This window comes from Pistacia vera, unplaced genomic scaffold (assembly GCF_008641045.1).
Source record: "Pistacia vera cultivar Batoury unplaced genomic scaffold, PisVer_v2 Contig248, whole genome shotgun sequence".
NCBI lineage: Eukaryota > Viridiplantae > Streptophyta > Magnoliopsida > Sapindales > Anacardiaceae > Pistacia > Pistacia vera.
In genome coordinates this window covers 567,982-584,787 of record NW_022196055.1, presented here as the reverse complement: position 1 = coordinate 584,787, position 16,806 = coordinate 567,982, and the positions used below count along the sequence as shown (strand labels likewise).

General features: G+C 34.6%; 2 protein-coding genes across 2 annotated transcripts; one reads left to right on the top strand and one right to left on the bottom strand.

The window, feature by feature from the left end:
• The first annotated feature begins 8,241 nt into the window (after positions 1 to 8,241).
• Positions 8,242 to 11,633, top strand: LOC116132058 (PGR5-like protein 1B, chloroplastic). The gene is made up of 7 exons (XM_031417733.1): positions 8,242 to 8,664; positions 9,574 to 9,636; positions 9,732 to 9,818; positions 10,347 to 10,584; positions 10,730 to 10,803; positions 11,027 to 11,125; positions 11,309 to 11,633. Exons 1-7 carry the CDS (start codon positions 8,434 to 8,436, stop codon positions 11,393 to 11,395), a joined length of 879 nt encoding a protein of 292 aa, XP_031273593.1. The 5' UTR covers positions 8,242 to 8,433; the 3' UTR covers positions 11,396 to 11,633.
• A 2,343-nt stretch (positions 11,634 to 13,976) lies between these two features.
• LOC116132060 (uncharacterized protein RAB5IF homolog) lies at positions 13,977 to 16,456 on the bottom strand. Its single transcript, XM_031417735.1, has 4 exons — positions 16,110 to 16,456; positions 15,709 to 15,812; positions 14,484 to 14,613; positions 13,977 to 14,352 (listed from the first exon to the last, which is right to left on the bottom strand). The coding sequence occupies exons 1-4, from the start codon at positions 16,215 to 16,217 to the stop codon at positions 14,314 to 14,316; spliced, it is 381 nt and encodes a 126-aa protein (XP_031273595.1). The 5' UTR covers positions 16,218 to 16,456; the 3' UTR covers positions 13,977 to 14,313.
• Positions 16,457 to 16,806: the final 350 nt, after the last annotated feature.

Here is a 16,806-nt window from a genome sequence, read left to right as displayed (position 1 = left end):
CTATCGTAACAGAATTGTTAATTAAAAAAAAATATTAATGAGTAATTAGTTTTTATTTTGGCCTACCCTAACAGAAATTTTTGGATTCGCTATTGATTATAATAAATGTATAAATCATTATAGTTCTTTTTAATCATTATAATTTATAAATAAAGTCCTTGACACCGTGTGGAGTAATGGAGTATGGACCAGGACCTTGTCCTTCGTTTTCAATGAATTTCAAATTTTCAATTCCATCTTTCCATCTTTCCATTACATAATTACCATTTTCCCTTGTTATGTTCTCATAATAACAATTTTGTCCTTCCTTTATAAACACAAATTATGCCCAAATCCATTCAACTCACGAGGGACCCAAGTAATCAAAGTTTGAAAGTGAAACCCTAAATACCCAATCTTGAAAAAAGTTGCTGCCTGGTGTGCCTCTTCTCTTCATCGTCAAACCTTCATCGAAAATCATGAATATCACCGCCTCTTCGCCGATTCTGGCCTCTACATTTCATCAATGGCTCTTCACCTCTTCTTTCTCCATGCCCTTTGTATTAAGAACTCAAGATTCAAGAAAAATAGGTTTGTTTTCCTTTAAAGTTTCAGGCTTTCATTATTTTGGTTCGTATGAGTGAAGATTTTATGTGCCATTTAGATTGTTTGATTGAGTTATGCACTGTAGTTATACTGGAAGATTTTGTGTGGGGTTTAAGGGTTTAAATTTCTTCATGTGATGTGATTGAAGATTTTATGTGCTTGAAAATTTAGTAATTGCAGTTTATGTTTGCACCTGCTATGCAGTGTGCAAACTGCAGTGGAGTTCGCACAAGCAAACTGCAGTGCAGTTTATGTTTGCACTTGCACTGCAGTTTGCTTTTTCATCTGGCAAAGTGCAAACTGCATTGCAGATTTGCAGTTTGCTTGTGCAAAGTGCGAACTGCAATGTACATTGCCAAGCAAACCGCATTGCAGTTTGCTTTTGCATCTACTGTGCAGTTTTGCTTGTGCAAAGTGCACTACAGTTTGCACTTGTTTTAACATGTTTATTTATTTATTTTTTGCAATTGCAATTGCAATTTTTTTTTTAACAAATGTGTAAACTGTTGTAAGGGTTTTTTTGTAGTTATTTTTTAACATGTTTATTCTTTTGTGGGTGTTATCTGCAGGTTATTAATAGGTTACATTACACAAAATGTCAACATCGACCAAAAGAAGGGGTTTAGAAAAGGATGTGAATCGATCTTTTGAAGCATCCAAAAAAGTATCTATTGCGAGTTCCCACATGAATATTCCACCTGATGGGAATGACCAAGAACAATCTCCAACTCAGGGAACTAGCATACCAATCACGACCGATACCCCTGGTTCAACCCTTCCCCCGCTTCCCCCAGAGGAAACTTATGTCACTGGAACTGAAAAGCCTAGGTCAGTTGTATGGCAACATTTCAAAAAAGTTTTAGTTGATGGGAAGGAAAAGGCGGAGTGTAATTCTTGTCATCGGCAGCTCGTCGGTGGTTCTAAAAATGGAACAAGGCATTTGCATGATCATTATAAAATTTGTGCAAGGCGAAAGAATCAAGATGTATCACAAATGATGCTTGCGGGGATGCAAAAACAAGATTCCATAAAGACATTAAGCAATTACCATTTAGATCAACAGGCAGGGAGAGATGATCTTGCTAATATGATTATTCTTCATGAGTATCCGTTGAGCATGGTTGACGATCTGGGGTTTAGAAAATTCTGCAACACTATTTCACCCTCCTTCAATATTGTCTCTAGGAGAACTATTAAGAGGGACATTATGAAGATGTATAAAGTTGAGAAGGAGAAGTCCATGAAAATGTTAAGCAAGAACCGGAGTAGAGTTGCCATCACTACTGATTTGCGGACTGCCAGCAACCAGAACAAAGGATACATGACCATCACAGTGCACTTTATCGATGATAATTGGGCATTGTATAATCAACTTTTAAGGTATTATGTTTTTTAATTTTTATGTTTCATTATTTTTATTTCTTTGTAAATTTTTAAGATAAATTAAAATATTAATTATCTACAATTTATATTGTAAATTGTAGGTTTGTACATGTGCGTTGCCCACATACTAGAGATGTGCTTTCTGCGGCGTTGATGGACTGCTTTATGAGTGGAACATTGATTCGAAGCTGTCCGAATTTACGGTTGACAATTGCTCCACCAATGATGCGGTTGTCCAAGATATTTTAGGTGAGCTTCAATGTTCCACCCTTATGTTACATGGCGAATTTTTTCACATGCGTTGTTGTGCGCATATTCTCAATTTAGCTGTTCAGGATGGATTATCGATTATTGGAGTAGCAATATCCAAAATCTGTGAAACTGTTTCCTATTGGACGACATCTCCTAAAAGGGAGCAAAAATTTGTGGAAATGGCACGTCATGCAAACATTCCAAGCACAAAGAAGCTAGGTCTTGATTGTAAGACACGTTGGAATTCAACGTATTTGATGCTTCAAACAGGTTTCATTTATAAAGGGGTATTTAGGCATTTAAAGTTTCAAGATCCAAATTTAAGATGTTTACCAAGTGATGAAGAATGAGAGTTTGCATAAAATATTAGTGAGAAGCTAGAAATATTTTATGATACCACACTTGTATTCTCTACAACGGAAAAACCCACTACCAATTCTTATTTTCCAAAGATTTGTGAAATTAGACTTCATGTGACTAAAATGCTAACAGATGAGGATGATTTGGTAAGGAAGATGGCAACTCAGATGGATGAAAAGTTAAAAAAATATTGGAGTGTGATTCATGGTGTCATGGGGATTGCAATGGTTTTAGACCTTAGGTTTAAAACGAAGTTGTTAGATTTCTTTTTTCCTTTGCTCTATGGAGAGGATGGTGTAGATGAGATTATGAGGATCCGAAGATTATGTAATAATTTGTATGTTCAGTATTAGAGTAACCACCGAGGCTGCCAAACACATCAATCTTATAGTTTCACTGTATTCTCTAGTAACTCTTCTCAGGCTGATTTTGAAAAGATGGGGGTAATGGCTAGTTTAGATAAATTTTTGCGGAAAGAATCTAGCATTGGCCAAGAAAAGTCTGAGTTGGATTCTCACTTAGAGGAGAAAATTATTCCTAGAACTTCAGGCTTTGATTTATTGAATTGGTGGAGGACATTTGGGTCCAAATATCCTATCCTACAAAGGATTGCTCGAGATATCCTAGCTGTTCCGGTGTCCACCGTTGCTTCTGAGTCTGCATTTAGCATTGCTGGCAACATGGTGAGTCCACATCGTAATAGGCTTCATTCTGATACAATAGAGGCATTGATGTGTTTAAGGAATTGGAAATGGGTTGACATCAAAGGTAAATAAAAAGAAATTTTTGTTTCTTCTACATTAAAAATTAAAAAAACCTATTAACATATGCTAGTTATTAATGTTTATTTTTATTGTTATGTTAGGCCCAGGGCTAGGATATGGTTCATCAATTTATGATAACAGTGATGCAGACGATCAGGTATTATAGATTTGTATTTTGTAATATATTCTTTTTCTTTCCTCTTCTTTAATCATTTGTATGATAGTTAAAATTTGTGTACATGTTACTTAAATATCATCTAATTTATATTTTTCACTTGTTTAGGAGGAAATTGAAGTGGAATAATTTTAATGATATGGATACTTTTGGTGAAAAGTTTTGGAATTCATATGTGACAGGTTTATTTCTCCATATTTTAATTGTATGCAATTTAATATGGTTTAGATTTTTTTTAGGTTTGTAATAATCTAAAATTTGTCTATAGGTTGTTTGTGGGCTGCACATGGAAATGGAATGTTAGGTGTTGTCTGTTGGTTGTTGAATCTTGATAGTTGATACTATAATGTATTGAATCTATTGAAATACTGATGTGGATTGTGGGGTGGGTCTTTTTGGCAGATCAAGTTTTGAATCTTGATACTATCATGATTTGAATCTTTTGATTATAGATCTGTCACATATTGTAATATATTATTAATTTAGTATGATGGTTTTTATATATAATATGTATATTATAGATTTAATTTCTTTTTTGATGATATGGTTTTTATGTTTAATATGTATATTATATATATATTGGTTGGTATATATAATTTGGAGAAAATGATAATAAAACTAATAAGGATACAAAAAGACAGAAAACCTCCAAACAGGGAATGAGCTTTTTTCAAGGATTCTCCGAACGGGCTTCGGGCCGGGATAGGGGAATCCCATTGGGCTTTTGGGTTGGGCCTGGAGACAGAGGCCCCCGCCCCCGCTCCGGGCCATGCCCATCCCCATTTGGGTTGCATTATGTTATTTTGATGTCATTCTTTTAGAAACTTTATTTGTTTGTAGAAATATTCTTTGTTTGAGTCTTTTTTTAGACCCTTGAGTTGACTGCAATAGCTTACATATATATTTTGATGTTACAGCCTGTCAGTTGAGTGGGGACCTGGAATACTGGGAAATATTTTTGATGGCATTCAGGTTTGGAGCTAAACTTTTGTTATTCTCCTTTAAATGAGTCCAAGGATGGGCGTTCTGGAGGGAACTTGATGGAGTGAAGCAGTTAATCAAGAACAGGCAGCTGGTGTTGAATCTAGGGATGCTAGCCTCGCTTAGTTGAATCTTTAAAGTTTTACCTGTTAGTGTAGTGGGTCATAGATAAAAACTCATGCAGTGTGATTATAATGATCATAGAACTCTTATCTTCAGCTAGATTCTCATGCATGTTAAAGGATATTTACTACCATTTCAAGTAATGAAATAAGTCCATAATTTACTACTATTTCAAGTAATGAAACGAGTTCATAATTTCTAAATTAAGTTCTGATGATAGTGTTTGAAGTAGCCATAATCTGATTGACTGTATGGTTAATATTCATTAACAACTTCAGTGACTTACTGTTAAGGTTGAAGTGATGGTCGTCAACTGACTGAGTTGGTGGTTTCTATAAGTATTTCTCAGAGGAGAGGGAACTGCAAATAATTGACCATAGAAGGGGAGTAGCCAGTTGTTATAAGGTCCACGGGGACCATGGGATTAGGCCTACATAATGGGCACTAGGTAATAGGTATACAATTGTTTGAGCAGAAGCGCGCAAATGCTAGAATTTATTCACGGATTAACACATCAAATTTGATGGTGAATACACATAATTTTATTGGTTGGAGCTGCATAAATTATATCTCTTGCATGTTGTGCTCTTCCCCATAAAACTATACCAACAAAGTATATATTTCTAACTTTCCATCTAAATGATAGACTCTAATTACCATTAAAATTAATAAGTCTTGCTTGGCTATATCCAATTCTCAACATACATACTGACTATACAGTGATGATACAGAAGAAGCTCTATTTTTTTTAGAGACATATCATCATAATATATAAACATATAAACATATCGATACATATTTAAGATATCGAATTACAGTAAAGGAAGAAAAATCCAAACAATGGGAGCTAAAAACCAAAAAAAATAAGGAGAAATAAACAGTATTTTAATAAACTTAAAGCATCATTAAGAAGAGCTTTCGAAATCTTCTATATTCAGATAAAATTTGAACTCAAAGTTACTGGCAAACCAGCTCCAAATATCATGATCGGCAAACCAGCTCCAAGTATCATGATCAGCAAACCAAGCCAGAAAACCAGCTTCAAAACCAGCAAGCACTAGTGTACAAAGTGGCTGGAAATCCCAGACACAACACAAAAACACACAAACAGCATGGACTACACAAGCTGCAACAACCACCCGAAGATTGCACACACTGCCAAAGGTATAGAACAATTGCAGCACCTCCAACAGGCCAAACTGCAGCAGCAACACCAACAGGCCACACAATCGCCAAACACTCCGTAGACATCAAGGTAGCACACACTGCACAGGCTACTTCAGCTGCAAAATATCCCAGTGGCAGCAAATAAAATTTTTTTAATTTTTTTTTTTTTTTTAATTTTTTTTATCTTTCTTTTTTTTTTTTAATTATAAAACTGCCGCAGCACCTCCAACAATTCTACACAAACAACCCAGGTTGCACCAACTTCTGGGGAGCAGCTAGCCTAACTGCACACACTGCACATACAACACACACTGCCCAAACTACATAAGCTACACAGACTGCACAAATTACAGAAGCTACACAAACTGCACAAACACCTTTAAAAAGTAATCTAATTTTTTTATGAAAAAATAGGTTAGTAAAGTACTATTACACCAAAACAAAAGGCAGAATTTCCAATCGTTTATTAGCATAAATATTCCATAATTACTCTAGTCTGCAATTTCCTTTACACCATTAATTGAGTTGATATAAATAGAGAGAAGAAAGACTAACCATAGCCAAGGAGCACAGAATTCCAGAAACTGAAACAAAACAAAATATACAGATGTTAAAAGACTGAATTCCATTGAAGCAAGTGTGCATATTTCCTTTAGAAAGCCATTAATTTAGTATTATAACATAAATCAATGGAGCTGCTGCCCTGCAGCTGATGAACATGAGCATCCAACTTCCACGAACACCAATGGAAGTGATGGAAGTGGACTTTACAGCCTTGTAAGGAAATTTTTTTTTTTTTAAAATTTTTGGAGGGAAGTGACATGACATCTGGATGACGTGGCAGATGAGGTGGCATCTGCCATGTCAGCTGCCATGTAATGTTGTAAGGGAGTAATGTATATGTAGTGTTATTGTTAGCCAATGTAATTCTTTTTAGGACATGCCCAAGCCCACTACACAAAAAGAAAAAGACCAAGCAAGGATATACAATCCTTATACACAAAAGCAACACAAACAAAAGTGACAAGACAACCAAACTGAAGACTTCAGCCAGAAACTGCAGAAAATGCAGCAATCACGCTACAGCTCCATACACACCACTGTCCAAATCACTACTTCAATTCTAGCACACACCACCTTGCACATACTACCCAAGACTCTTGGAAACTGCAGAAACAAACTACAACCTGCACACTTGCTCAATCTGCAAGTGCAAAAACTACAACATGCTTAGGCTTCATTTCCATCACCCACCAATCTGCACCAGTTGCACAAAAATCATGGACTCTGCATAAAATGCAGCAATCTAAAGCAACAATGCTTACACTAACAGAATAACAAAAACTATTTTCTTTGGCATAATTGATGAAGAACACCTTTTGGAATCTTTTGTGGCTCCCTCTGTCGTCATTAGACCATATCACCAAAATAGAAGAACAAACAGATACCTTTCGACAAATGCCAATAGAGTCAAATATAGAACAGTGAAAGGCCAAAAGTTATTAAATTGCATGTATAGGACCACCAAAATTAATTCCAAGATCATAACTATATATATGAAAACTAATTGCGAGCAATAAACAAAACTATATTGCATCAGACTTTGTACATTCACAATCATCCATGACCACATTAGCATACCATAATGCCAAACATCACAAATATTATCAATGAAAAATATGAAAATGAATGCAGAATAGAAGATTTAGTTATGCATCACCTAACACATAAACATTCAGCACTAACAAAACTAGCCTTAAATATTTTGTGTCTCACATTATCTCACACAATGTTCCTGATTGATAACAACAATGGGGTGCATTTCAGATTCTGAACTACCTCAGGTTCAACAGCTTCATCTTGGAGCTGTTGACGATCAGTCGCATCATTTTTGGTCTCTTAAGTCTACCACAATGGCCACTTCTGGCATTTTTGTGTTCTCAGGTGTTGTTTCCTAATCAAAGTTACATACATTGCCATTAAGTTCCAATACAAAACAATACTAGAAATCGGAAATCATATGCCCAGCCTCCCTTTTCGAGAAGAGAAGTATCAATTTATACACCTTTGAGGTAAATATAATGAGTGTTTTGCAAGTTGCATTTACACATGGAAGATTCTCGTCCATTCATCTCTTGAAATGTGATAGGGTTGATATGAATATCTTTGAAGAGATATGAGTTTGACAGCTAGTACAAAAAGACATTTATTGGACTGACATAAACGTGATTTTTTAGGTATAACAAAAGTATTTTTTTCATTATTTATTTTAGTTTTCACTTCAAGCATACATTGATACATAATACGACAAGTCGTTGTTTTCATTTTCAACAGACACCGAATACGGCACGTCGTTGTTTTCTTCTATTCTGGCAAAAACTAAATAAATCCAGGACCAATCATGATCCACGGTAGGAAATAAAAATCAGCAACAATTAATCAATCAATCCACAAGATATTTCCGCGCCAAAACGAAACGAGAACTTCAAGGGCAATCTCGTCCATTAGATAACCCAACACGTTCCTCTCCGAATCTTGTGGCTGATATCACACGCTTCTCCTCCTCCTACTGTACAAACCATTTGCTACCCTGTTATTATCAGTTTATCACTGCACTAGCGTGGCTGCTCTACTGTTCGGTTCATGGCCGGCACGTGCAACTCCATCGCGCCTCACGTGATCGGATCCACTGTCATCGAATTATCTCGAAACGGCAGAACTGGAGCTCCTTTTTCGGTTCGGATATCCACGAAGAGCCACGGAGCCACCGTGGCCTCCGCCGCCACGTGTAACAACAAGGAAGGTCCATCGTGCATATACGTCGGACCTATCGAGACCGCCAGTAAAGAAACTCTTGAAGCTCTCTATCGACAAGTAAATTATAAATTTCTTTCTGCTAATTTATGTTTCTATAGTCTTCATTTAGGTCAATTTTAGTTAATTTAGAAACTTCTTTAATTTAATCCAATTTTTTTTTTTTTTTAAATTGAGGGTAAAGTGTTTACAATTCATATCGCTGGTTGTAACTATGAAATACTTGCCTTGTGGACGCGTTTTAGTTTTTTATAATGTTTTTGTAATTGTTAAATGGATTCTTATTATTGTTATTTCTACTATTTTTTCAATTAGGTTTTGATATAAGATTTTCAATTCTTAATAATTTTTAATTCAGAGTAATAAAGGTGTGCTAGCGGTGTTTGGCTCCCTATTCAGATATAGTTTTGGAAACTAGAGACAGTTTTGGGCTTTTGATTATAATTTTGAGGCAAATCAAGAAACTATAATATCACAAAAAGGAACAAAAGTAATATTTTGTTTTTTTTGGTTATTTTAGATTTTAATCTTGTTTTTAAGATTGTTTGGCAGAAAAGTTTTAAAGCTACCAATCCTTGTGAGATTTTCATCTTTCAAAAACAAAAAATTGTTTATCTATTACGAATCAAACAGGCCGTTGATTAGAAATTTGGCGTTCGCCCATAAGTGGAGTTTTGGTTATGAATAGTGGGGATTATTTTTTGTCAAATTTATGTGTTATGGTTAAACGGGACTGTTCTTAAAGGTTTTGGCGGAATTGAATCATAATCATTGTTCACCTTGTTAAAATTAGCCTATAATCATAGTTTTTTGAAATTTCATGCATGAGAAACAATATATGATAGCCTTTCTGGGTCTTTTCTTCTGGGGTAATAATAATAATAATTTTTTATTTTATTTATTTATTTTTATAGTACATGTAGGAATAATGAAAAGCTCTTTTGATCCGTTTGGTTGATCTTGTTTTAGGCTCGGGATGCGTATTACAGTGGTGAACCTTTGATAGTTGACGACATGTTTGATAGAGTGGAGGTAACTTAATATGCCATATTAGTGGTTTTATTTGGATGTAAATGATATCTAGAGTGTGTAATGGTAAACAACAATTTGCATTTTTATTGAAACAGTTAAAGTTGCGGTGGTATGGCTCCAAATCTGTTGTTAAGTATCCTCGTTGTAGTATTCGGCGACAGTCAACATATGCAGATGCGGAGGTAATTCTCTCTAGAATTATTTAGTTTATCATCGTAAATTTACATTGGCAATGGAATTGAGTTTACTATCAACTCTATTATCAAAATCATTACTGTTTTTCCATATTTTGGTATGTTTCCAAAATCTGGAAAGACAAAGAAAAAATGAAAAATGAGAGAGCAGGAGAGGGAGAGGTAGAAAATAGTCATCTATATCATATTCAATTCAATTAGCAACCATTGAGTTGTGGGGAAAATAAAATAAAATAAAAGATTTTAGCAGGGAGCAAAATTGCATCCTGCTAGAGCAATTTCTTTTTCACTCTTTATTTCCATGAATGGATGTAACTGCCATAAACTTTTAGTTTTTTCTCAAGGTGAGAAAAGGATGACTGATGTCCTATGCTAAATGGATTTCTTAGTTTGGTTCATAATTCATAATTAATCATTGACAATTTATCTGCACATAATTATAGCATATTAGTGAGTAGGAGCACTGTATTTTTCTTTTCTCCCTGTGAATATTGAGTTGACATGGATGTAGGGCAGGAAGATCTATCACAGGTCCTTGCATTAGCGAGCATATGGATGATGATTTTTGGTATTGGCAGTTCTATATGTCTTGTGCCAATGATCTACACTGTGGTTCTAGCATATCAGGATGCATTCAGTCGGGGAATTTCCTATGGTAGTCACGCATCTGTGTCGGGGTTTCTTGCAATGGCAAATGTCATTCTTTTCATGGCAGTGGGTGCTTTAATTGGCTATCCAGTTGCCTCAGCTTCTGGTAAAAATTTTGATGCTTATTTTGCATACACAATGGAAATATAAACTATAGAATTTCCATTGGTCTAATAGGGATCTATATATAGATAATGTTCTTATTCATTTCTCTTGATGCATGTTACTTACTAAAACACCAATTCTTGCAGTTAGAGTGCTTCAAGGCCTGTGGAGGAATGACTTGGTGGCATTGAAAGGGGCATGCCCAAATTGCGGAGAAGAGGTCAGTTCCTAACAAATATTAGCTTGTTGTGAGTCTAAGAGTCTATAACTTGTAGAAGCTATTATATTTTGTTTTTCTTTTCATCTTGCTTTTGTACCTACATGTTGAATCTCCCACGATCTGGCATATATAGACTGAAAGCTTTAGTCTTGATTCGACGAGAATTTTACATGGTCCAACCTCAGATCCATTCTTCCTGACTGGTCTTAGTTCTTTCCTACAGGTATTTGCATTTGTGAGGTCAGATCAAACCAACGAGTCCCCACATAGAGCAGACTGTCATGTATGTGAATCCTTACTAGAATTCCGCACAAAGTTTGAGGTAATTAAGTTCACTTCTGTAGTTCTGCAAAATGTATGTTTTATGAGGCAAAATCTATTTGCCCTTTCTCATTTAAATGAGTAGCAAAACGCTAAGTTAAATTCTTAAGACTTGATCAAATTATAGTCTTAAGAGAAGAATCATATACTCTTTTTAACATGTATATGTCTCCAAATTGTGCAGGAATCAAGTTCGAGACTAGGTAGACAGTGGGTTTATGGTCGTATATATCTTCTATCGAGGATAAACAGACGCCAAATATGGATGTAAGATGTCTATGCAATTTCTGTTTCACTATGTATAGAAAGCATAATTCTTTCCTGCCTGTTTTTGGGCAATTTGTAATTATATTGAGCGATGGGGGTATATTTGACAGAAGAGTGACCTATTGGATATCTTTTACTGTAGAATTAACTCACTTTTAAGATGCAAGTAAAAACCGTAAAAGTTGATTTCTCTGGTGAAAAAAGAAAAGAAATAAAGTTACTAGTTAATGTTGTATTCTTAATAGCTTTTTAAAATTTTCTTAGTTAACTACATGTAATTGGTTTGATTTGATTTTGTATTAAATTATACGGTCATCTATGTAACATTCATTTTATCATTAATTAAAGTGCATAGCTGATAGCACTAATTTTTTTTCTTTACATCATAAATCTAGCCCAGTAAATTTTCAACATAATTTAGTTTAGGAGAGTAGAGCTGGGCATTTGGGACGGGACCAAAAGCTCAGCTCTAAAACTCGGTCCTAGGACCATTCCTTGAGAGGATCAGACCTAGGAGGTCTGGTCCCATTTGTCCTCCATTGGGTCCTCCTCCAAGTCCCAGACGCGGGCCCAAAAATTTTTGTATTTTTTTAATGTAGTCCTTTGTCAAATTATATAAAACCCTCTATTAATTTTAAAATAAATATAAATTACGAGGGTTAAAATAAAATTTTACAAAATTTATAAAAAAAAAAAATCTTCCAGATCTAAAAAATTTATAAAATTTATAAATTTTACCTTTAAAAAATATTAAAAACCCTCTATAAAATTTCGTTTTACCCCCAAAATATAAAAAAAATTGAGGGAAGAAAATGAAATTATCCAAGGCCCATGGGACCGATCTTAGGATCGGTCCTGGGCCCATGGGACCAGTCCCGACCAGGCCTAGGGCCTGGTCCGGGTCTTAGTTTTTCTCATGGGCCTGGGACAGGTCCCAAGCCTATGAGTGACTGGTCCCATTTGGGACCAATCCCAAACGGGCCCAGACCTGGGCTCGCAAGGGACCGGTCCCTTGCCCACCTCTATAGGAGAGAGAGAAAAGACGAGTGAGATGGAAATAGAGGAAAAATGGAATAATATTTGTCAACATAATGTAAGTTTCAAGATTAACTTAAATATAAAGGTTGAAAATCCGAATAAAAAATGATACTCTTTTTTTTTTCAATGTCGTTTTGAGGATGTAATTTTTTTTCAAATTAAATGTCGCTTTTTTGTCTGTGATAATAGGAGAGAGAAAATAACAATAACAATATATATATATATTAAATTATTTAAATAATTTAATGTGTGCTGCGGGAAAGTTTTTCCCACCTACAAATGAGAGCAAAGCTTTTCCCACCTACAAAATCAGAGGAAAAAGTCAGGTGAAAGAGATAAATTTTTTTCATTAAAAATTACATACAAACTTAAAAAGTCATTTATATTGAAATGAAGAGAGTAATATGCAATCAAATCTGTGAAATTATTGCGCTCTACAAATCAATTAATTGAATGTGGTACATTTTGGGCGTTTCCTTTTACTTCGGGGGTATTCATTGTTTATTGAACAAGTTGAATACACTTTAAAATGGGTTAAAGGCAGGAACCTTTTTTCTTTTTATACTCCCTCCATTTCAATATAAATGATTTTTTAAGTTTATACACAACTTTTAATGAAAAAAATTCATCTCTCTCACACCTGACTTTTTCCTCTGATTTTGCAGGTGAAAAAAATATCTCGCTGCACATATTGAATTATATATCTATATAGTCATTTTCTCTCTCCTATTATCACAGACAAGACAAACGACATTTAATTTGAAAAAAAATTACACCCTCAAAACAACATTTAAAAAAAAAAAACAGAGGGAGTAAATATTAATCACAACCAAAGGTGGAAATAAAGGAAGTGAATCCTTCTATAAATGCATAGTCATACAACTCCTTTTACTAAGTAATTTATACATATTTATAAGGGATAAAACTATCTTTACAAGCTTTTTGTACAAAGAAAGTTTGTACAAAGTAACGTGACACATCATATGAGTGTCACGTAACATAAGAGCTCACATAACATTAATGTGACATTAATTTATGTGAGTCTCAATGTCATATGACATGCTTTATGAAATACCATGTCAGTTTATACAAACTCTCTTTGTATAAGAGTTTGGTCAAATAGCATTACCCATTCATATGACATGCTTTGTTTCGACGAGTAAAATGTAAAAGCGAAGTTAATATATACAATATATAGAGTAAGACTATACTTACCGGTTCTACAGACCGACTCCCCATACCGACTGATGTGGAGTGCGGTCGGCATGAGGACTCCTCACATTGAACTCCACATCAGTCAAAATGGGAAGTCGGTCTACAGAATTGGTAAGTGTAGTAGTTTCCATATATATATATATATATATATAAGAATTAGCTCATTCTACAAATACAAAACAATTACAAATGAAGCTAAATAATCCAAAACCAACTTGTTGAAATCTGCCCTTTTCTGATCACATTCAAAGCAGGTTTCATCACAACTCAAAAAAATGAGAGACAAGGGTATGGCATGCGTAATTTTCAGAGTCAGAATTTCAATTGCTCCATTAACTCACAAGTAATTTTTATATTTGACGTGCTGAAAAACATAGTGTGCTTCAGAGTTTGCTTATCATTTAAGTATGCAAACATATGCAAACCATAAACAGCTAATTAGCGCACAAAGTTCATGAAAGTTTTCCTATGGACTAAAAGCTAACATGTTCATGCTCTGCAAAATCAAAATGTTGGCACAATTAAAAAATGAAAAGCAAATAATTATGGCAAGTAACGTTCTAACTGTTTTCTGAGGGCGTAGGCAATGTTGCCTCATTTAACTAAGATTGATTGTTCAAACATCACTTAGAGACAAGGAGGGCTGCCAAATCAATTGTCCCAAGCCAATCAAAAGTGTGCCAAGCTGTATACTAGAATCCATGCCAACTGAACAGCAAAAAAATGGAACAAGGGTTAGTTCTAACTTCTAAGACCAGGAAAGGACCTTCTTCTGGTTCTGTGGGCAAGCAGCATTTTTTGTAAAAGCTAAATAAACAGAGTTGAAATGCTACAAGTACCAGAAAGAGAGTTATAGAAGCAAAAAGCCCTTCTTGGAGGAGAGCTCCATGACCACCAAAATCTTCTTCATCAACCTTTAGTAGCATTGCATAATAACCATAAATAATCCCAGATGATATCACCAAAAAACTGCAAAACCATCATTGAAACCAAAATATTAGCAAATAAAGCTTACAAAATATAATAATGCAAAGATGTTGATCATCACAGTTTCTAAATGACTTAGCACTAGTATGTTATGATACTATTAACGACAACCTTGATTTGCTTAAAAAAATCTCTACAAAAGAGGAGATGATAAGCACCACATCCATTTCAAGTACAAGTTTGCAGCATTAAACCCCCGAATCTGGAAATAAAGGGAAATTAAAGACCATAAAGATGAGAATCTTCACTCAGCACCTACACTTTTCACACTGAGCTCCATTGAGAAAGAAAAAAAAAACACCTATATTTTTCCTTTAAAGAGAACACAATATCTGTAAACATGACAATGTATATATTATTCAGGGGCCAGGACCAACTCATTCTGTGCTTCAAAATGAACTAAAAGGCAACCCATAAATGTGAAGAGGTGGGCATTCCCAGCACTTCAAAAAAGGCAGTCCCAGAGTCAACTTCCAAGAAATATCATGTATACTTCAAGAATATGATATAACCTTTGAGAATTGGTTGTTTAAATGAATTACTATGCCAATTCTAGAATACTTAATTAGATATTATATAACAAATTCCCCTTTGCCAACGAACAATAGAATTTATTCCACCAAGGATGATAATTTGTTAACTAATAGTTCGTACAAGTTTGTAGGTATCTTTTCAACCTATCCTTGAAGGACCTTCAATTAAATCATATCAAAATGTACAAAAGCAGAACACTTTGATCTTTCAATTTTGTACATAACAACCTAGCAAACAGTCCACATAATTGAAAGCAACAATAAGCAATTAATTATCAATATGCAACAAAGTCCCTCAATAGCATTCAGACTGACAAAAGATTTCATAACATCATGGCTTCATTTCAAATATACTAATAAACTTTAGCAAAAAAAATAAAAAATAAAATAAAAAATAAAAATAAAAATAAAAAATGAAGGAAAATGTACAAGAAAACAAAGAGAAAATTAACTACAAGTGACACTTCCAAATAAATCGTAGAAGAATACCCAGAATTATCAATTAATTACTAAAGCTATAGAGAGGGCGTAAGCATCAACTTACAGGACGATCCATATGCCTCCAACCAACGGAATAGCACCACATAGCAACCCACAAACAATGGCCACCACTTGTCGAATCCAATGCAGCACATCTCCCAATTGATCCTGCACCAAAATCAGTCATAACAATCATTAACTTCAAACGTAATTCCAAGCTTTCTAATTACACACATTTCATAAATTCATTATGTTAATAAAACAACACTGAGACCTTAATTTGATTAGATTTTTTACTGTAAAAAATATACACAAAACAATCAGTAACAATTCAGTAAGTAAAAATTAGAAACATTGAATATATAACTACAATAACGGTTTAACAGTAGAGAGTTACTAATCTCTGAACCGAATTAATTTCAATGGTTCAAAAAAAAGAAGGATCAGGATTGAAGAATCAGTTACCTTGTCCCAAGACGCATCTGGATCCAACAGCTTGGCGAATTTGAAAGGAGACAAGTGACCGTTCTGGTGCTGTTGAAGATTGAATTTAACTGATTTGCCTTCTTTCATTCTGGGATTTGGATTAGTCAAATAAATATGAATTAAAGATAATATAAATTCGTCAAAAGGCGGCGATGATTGAAGTTAGGGTTTGTTGATCAGGAGACAAAGGAAGAATGAAGAAGAGAAAGTGATTGGATTGATGGATAATAAAAATTAAAAAAGAGAAAGTGAAAAAGGCTGTAGATCTGAAATGATTGGAATTGACGACTTAACAAGTGTTGTAGGAGTCCACGTGATTTGATCCATGCGACTGGTATAAGAGTTTGGTCAAATAGCATTACCCATTCATATGACATGCTTTGTTTCGACGAGTAAAATGTAAAAGCGAAGTTAATATATACAATATATAGAGTAAGACTATACTTACCGGTTCTACAGACCGACTCCCCATACCGACTGATGTGGAGTGCGGTCGGCATGAGGACTCCTCACATTGAACTCCACATCAGTCAAAATGGGAAGTCGGTCTACAGAATTGGTAAGTGTAGTAGTTTCCATATATATATATATATATATATATAAGAATTAGCTCATTCTACAAATACAAAACAATTACAAATGAAGCTAAATAATCCAAAACCAACTTGTTGAAATC

What these genes read in the sequence shown, in the direction of transcription:
- LOC116132058 (XM_031417733.1), top strand. Translation starts at nt 8,434, where the DNA reads ATGGCCGGCACGTGCAACTCCATCGCGCCTCACGTGATCGGATCCACT. An exon ending in TTGAAGCTCTCTATCGACAA is followed by an intron (nt 8,665 to 9,573) that starts GTAAATTATAAA and finishes ATCTTGTTTTAG; the next exon opens with GCTCGGGATGCGTATTACAG. An exon ending in TCCAGTTGCCTCAGCTTCTG is followed by an intron (nt 10,585 to 10,729) that starts GTAAAAATTTTG and finishes CAATTCTTGCAG; the next exon opens with TTAGAGTGCTTCAAGGCCTG.
- LOC116132060 (XM_031417735.1), bottom strand. Translation starts at nt 16,217, where the DNA reads ATGAAAGAAGGCAAATCAGTTAAATTCAATCTTCAACAGCACCAGAAC. An exon ending in CAGATGCGTCTTGGGACAAG is followed by an intron (nt 15,813 to 16,109) that starts GTAACTGATTCT and finishes ATTTTGGTGCAG; the next exon opens with GATCAATTGGGAGATGTGCT. An exon ending in GGAGGCATATGGATCGTCCT is followed by an intron (nt 14,614 to 15,708) that starts GTAAGTTGATGC and finishes ATGGTTTTGCAG; the next exon opens with TTTTTTGGTGATATCATCTG.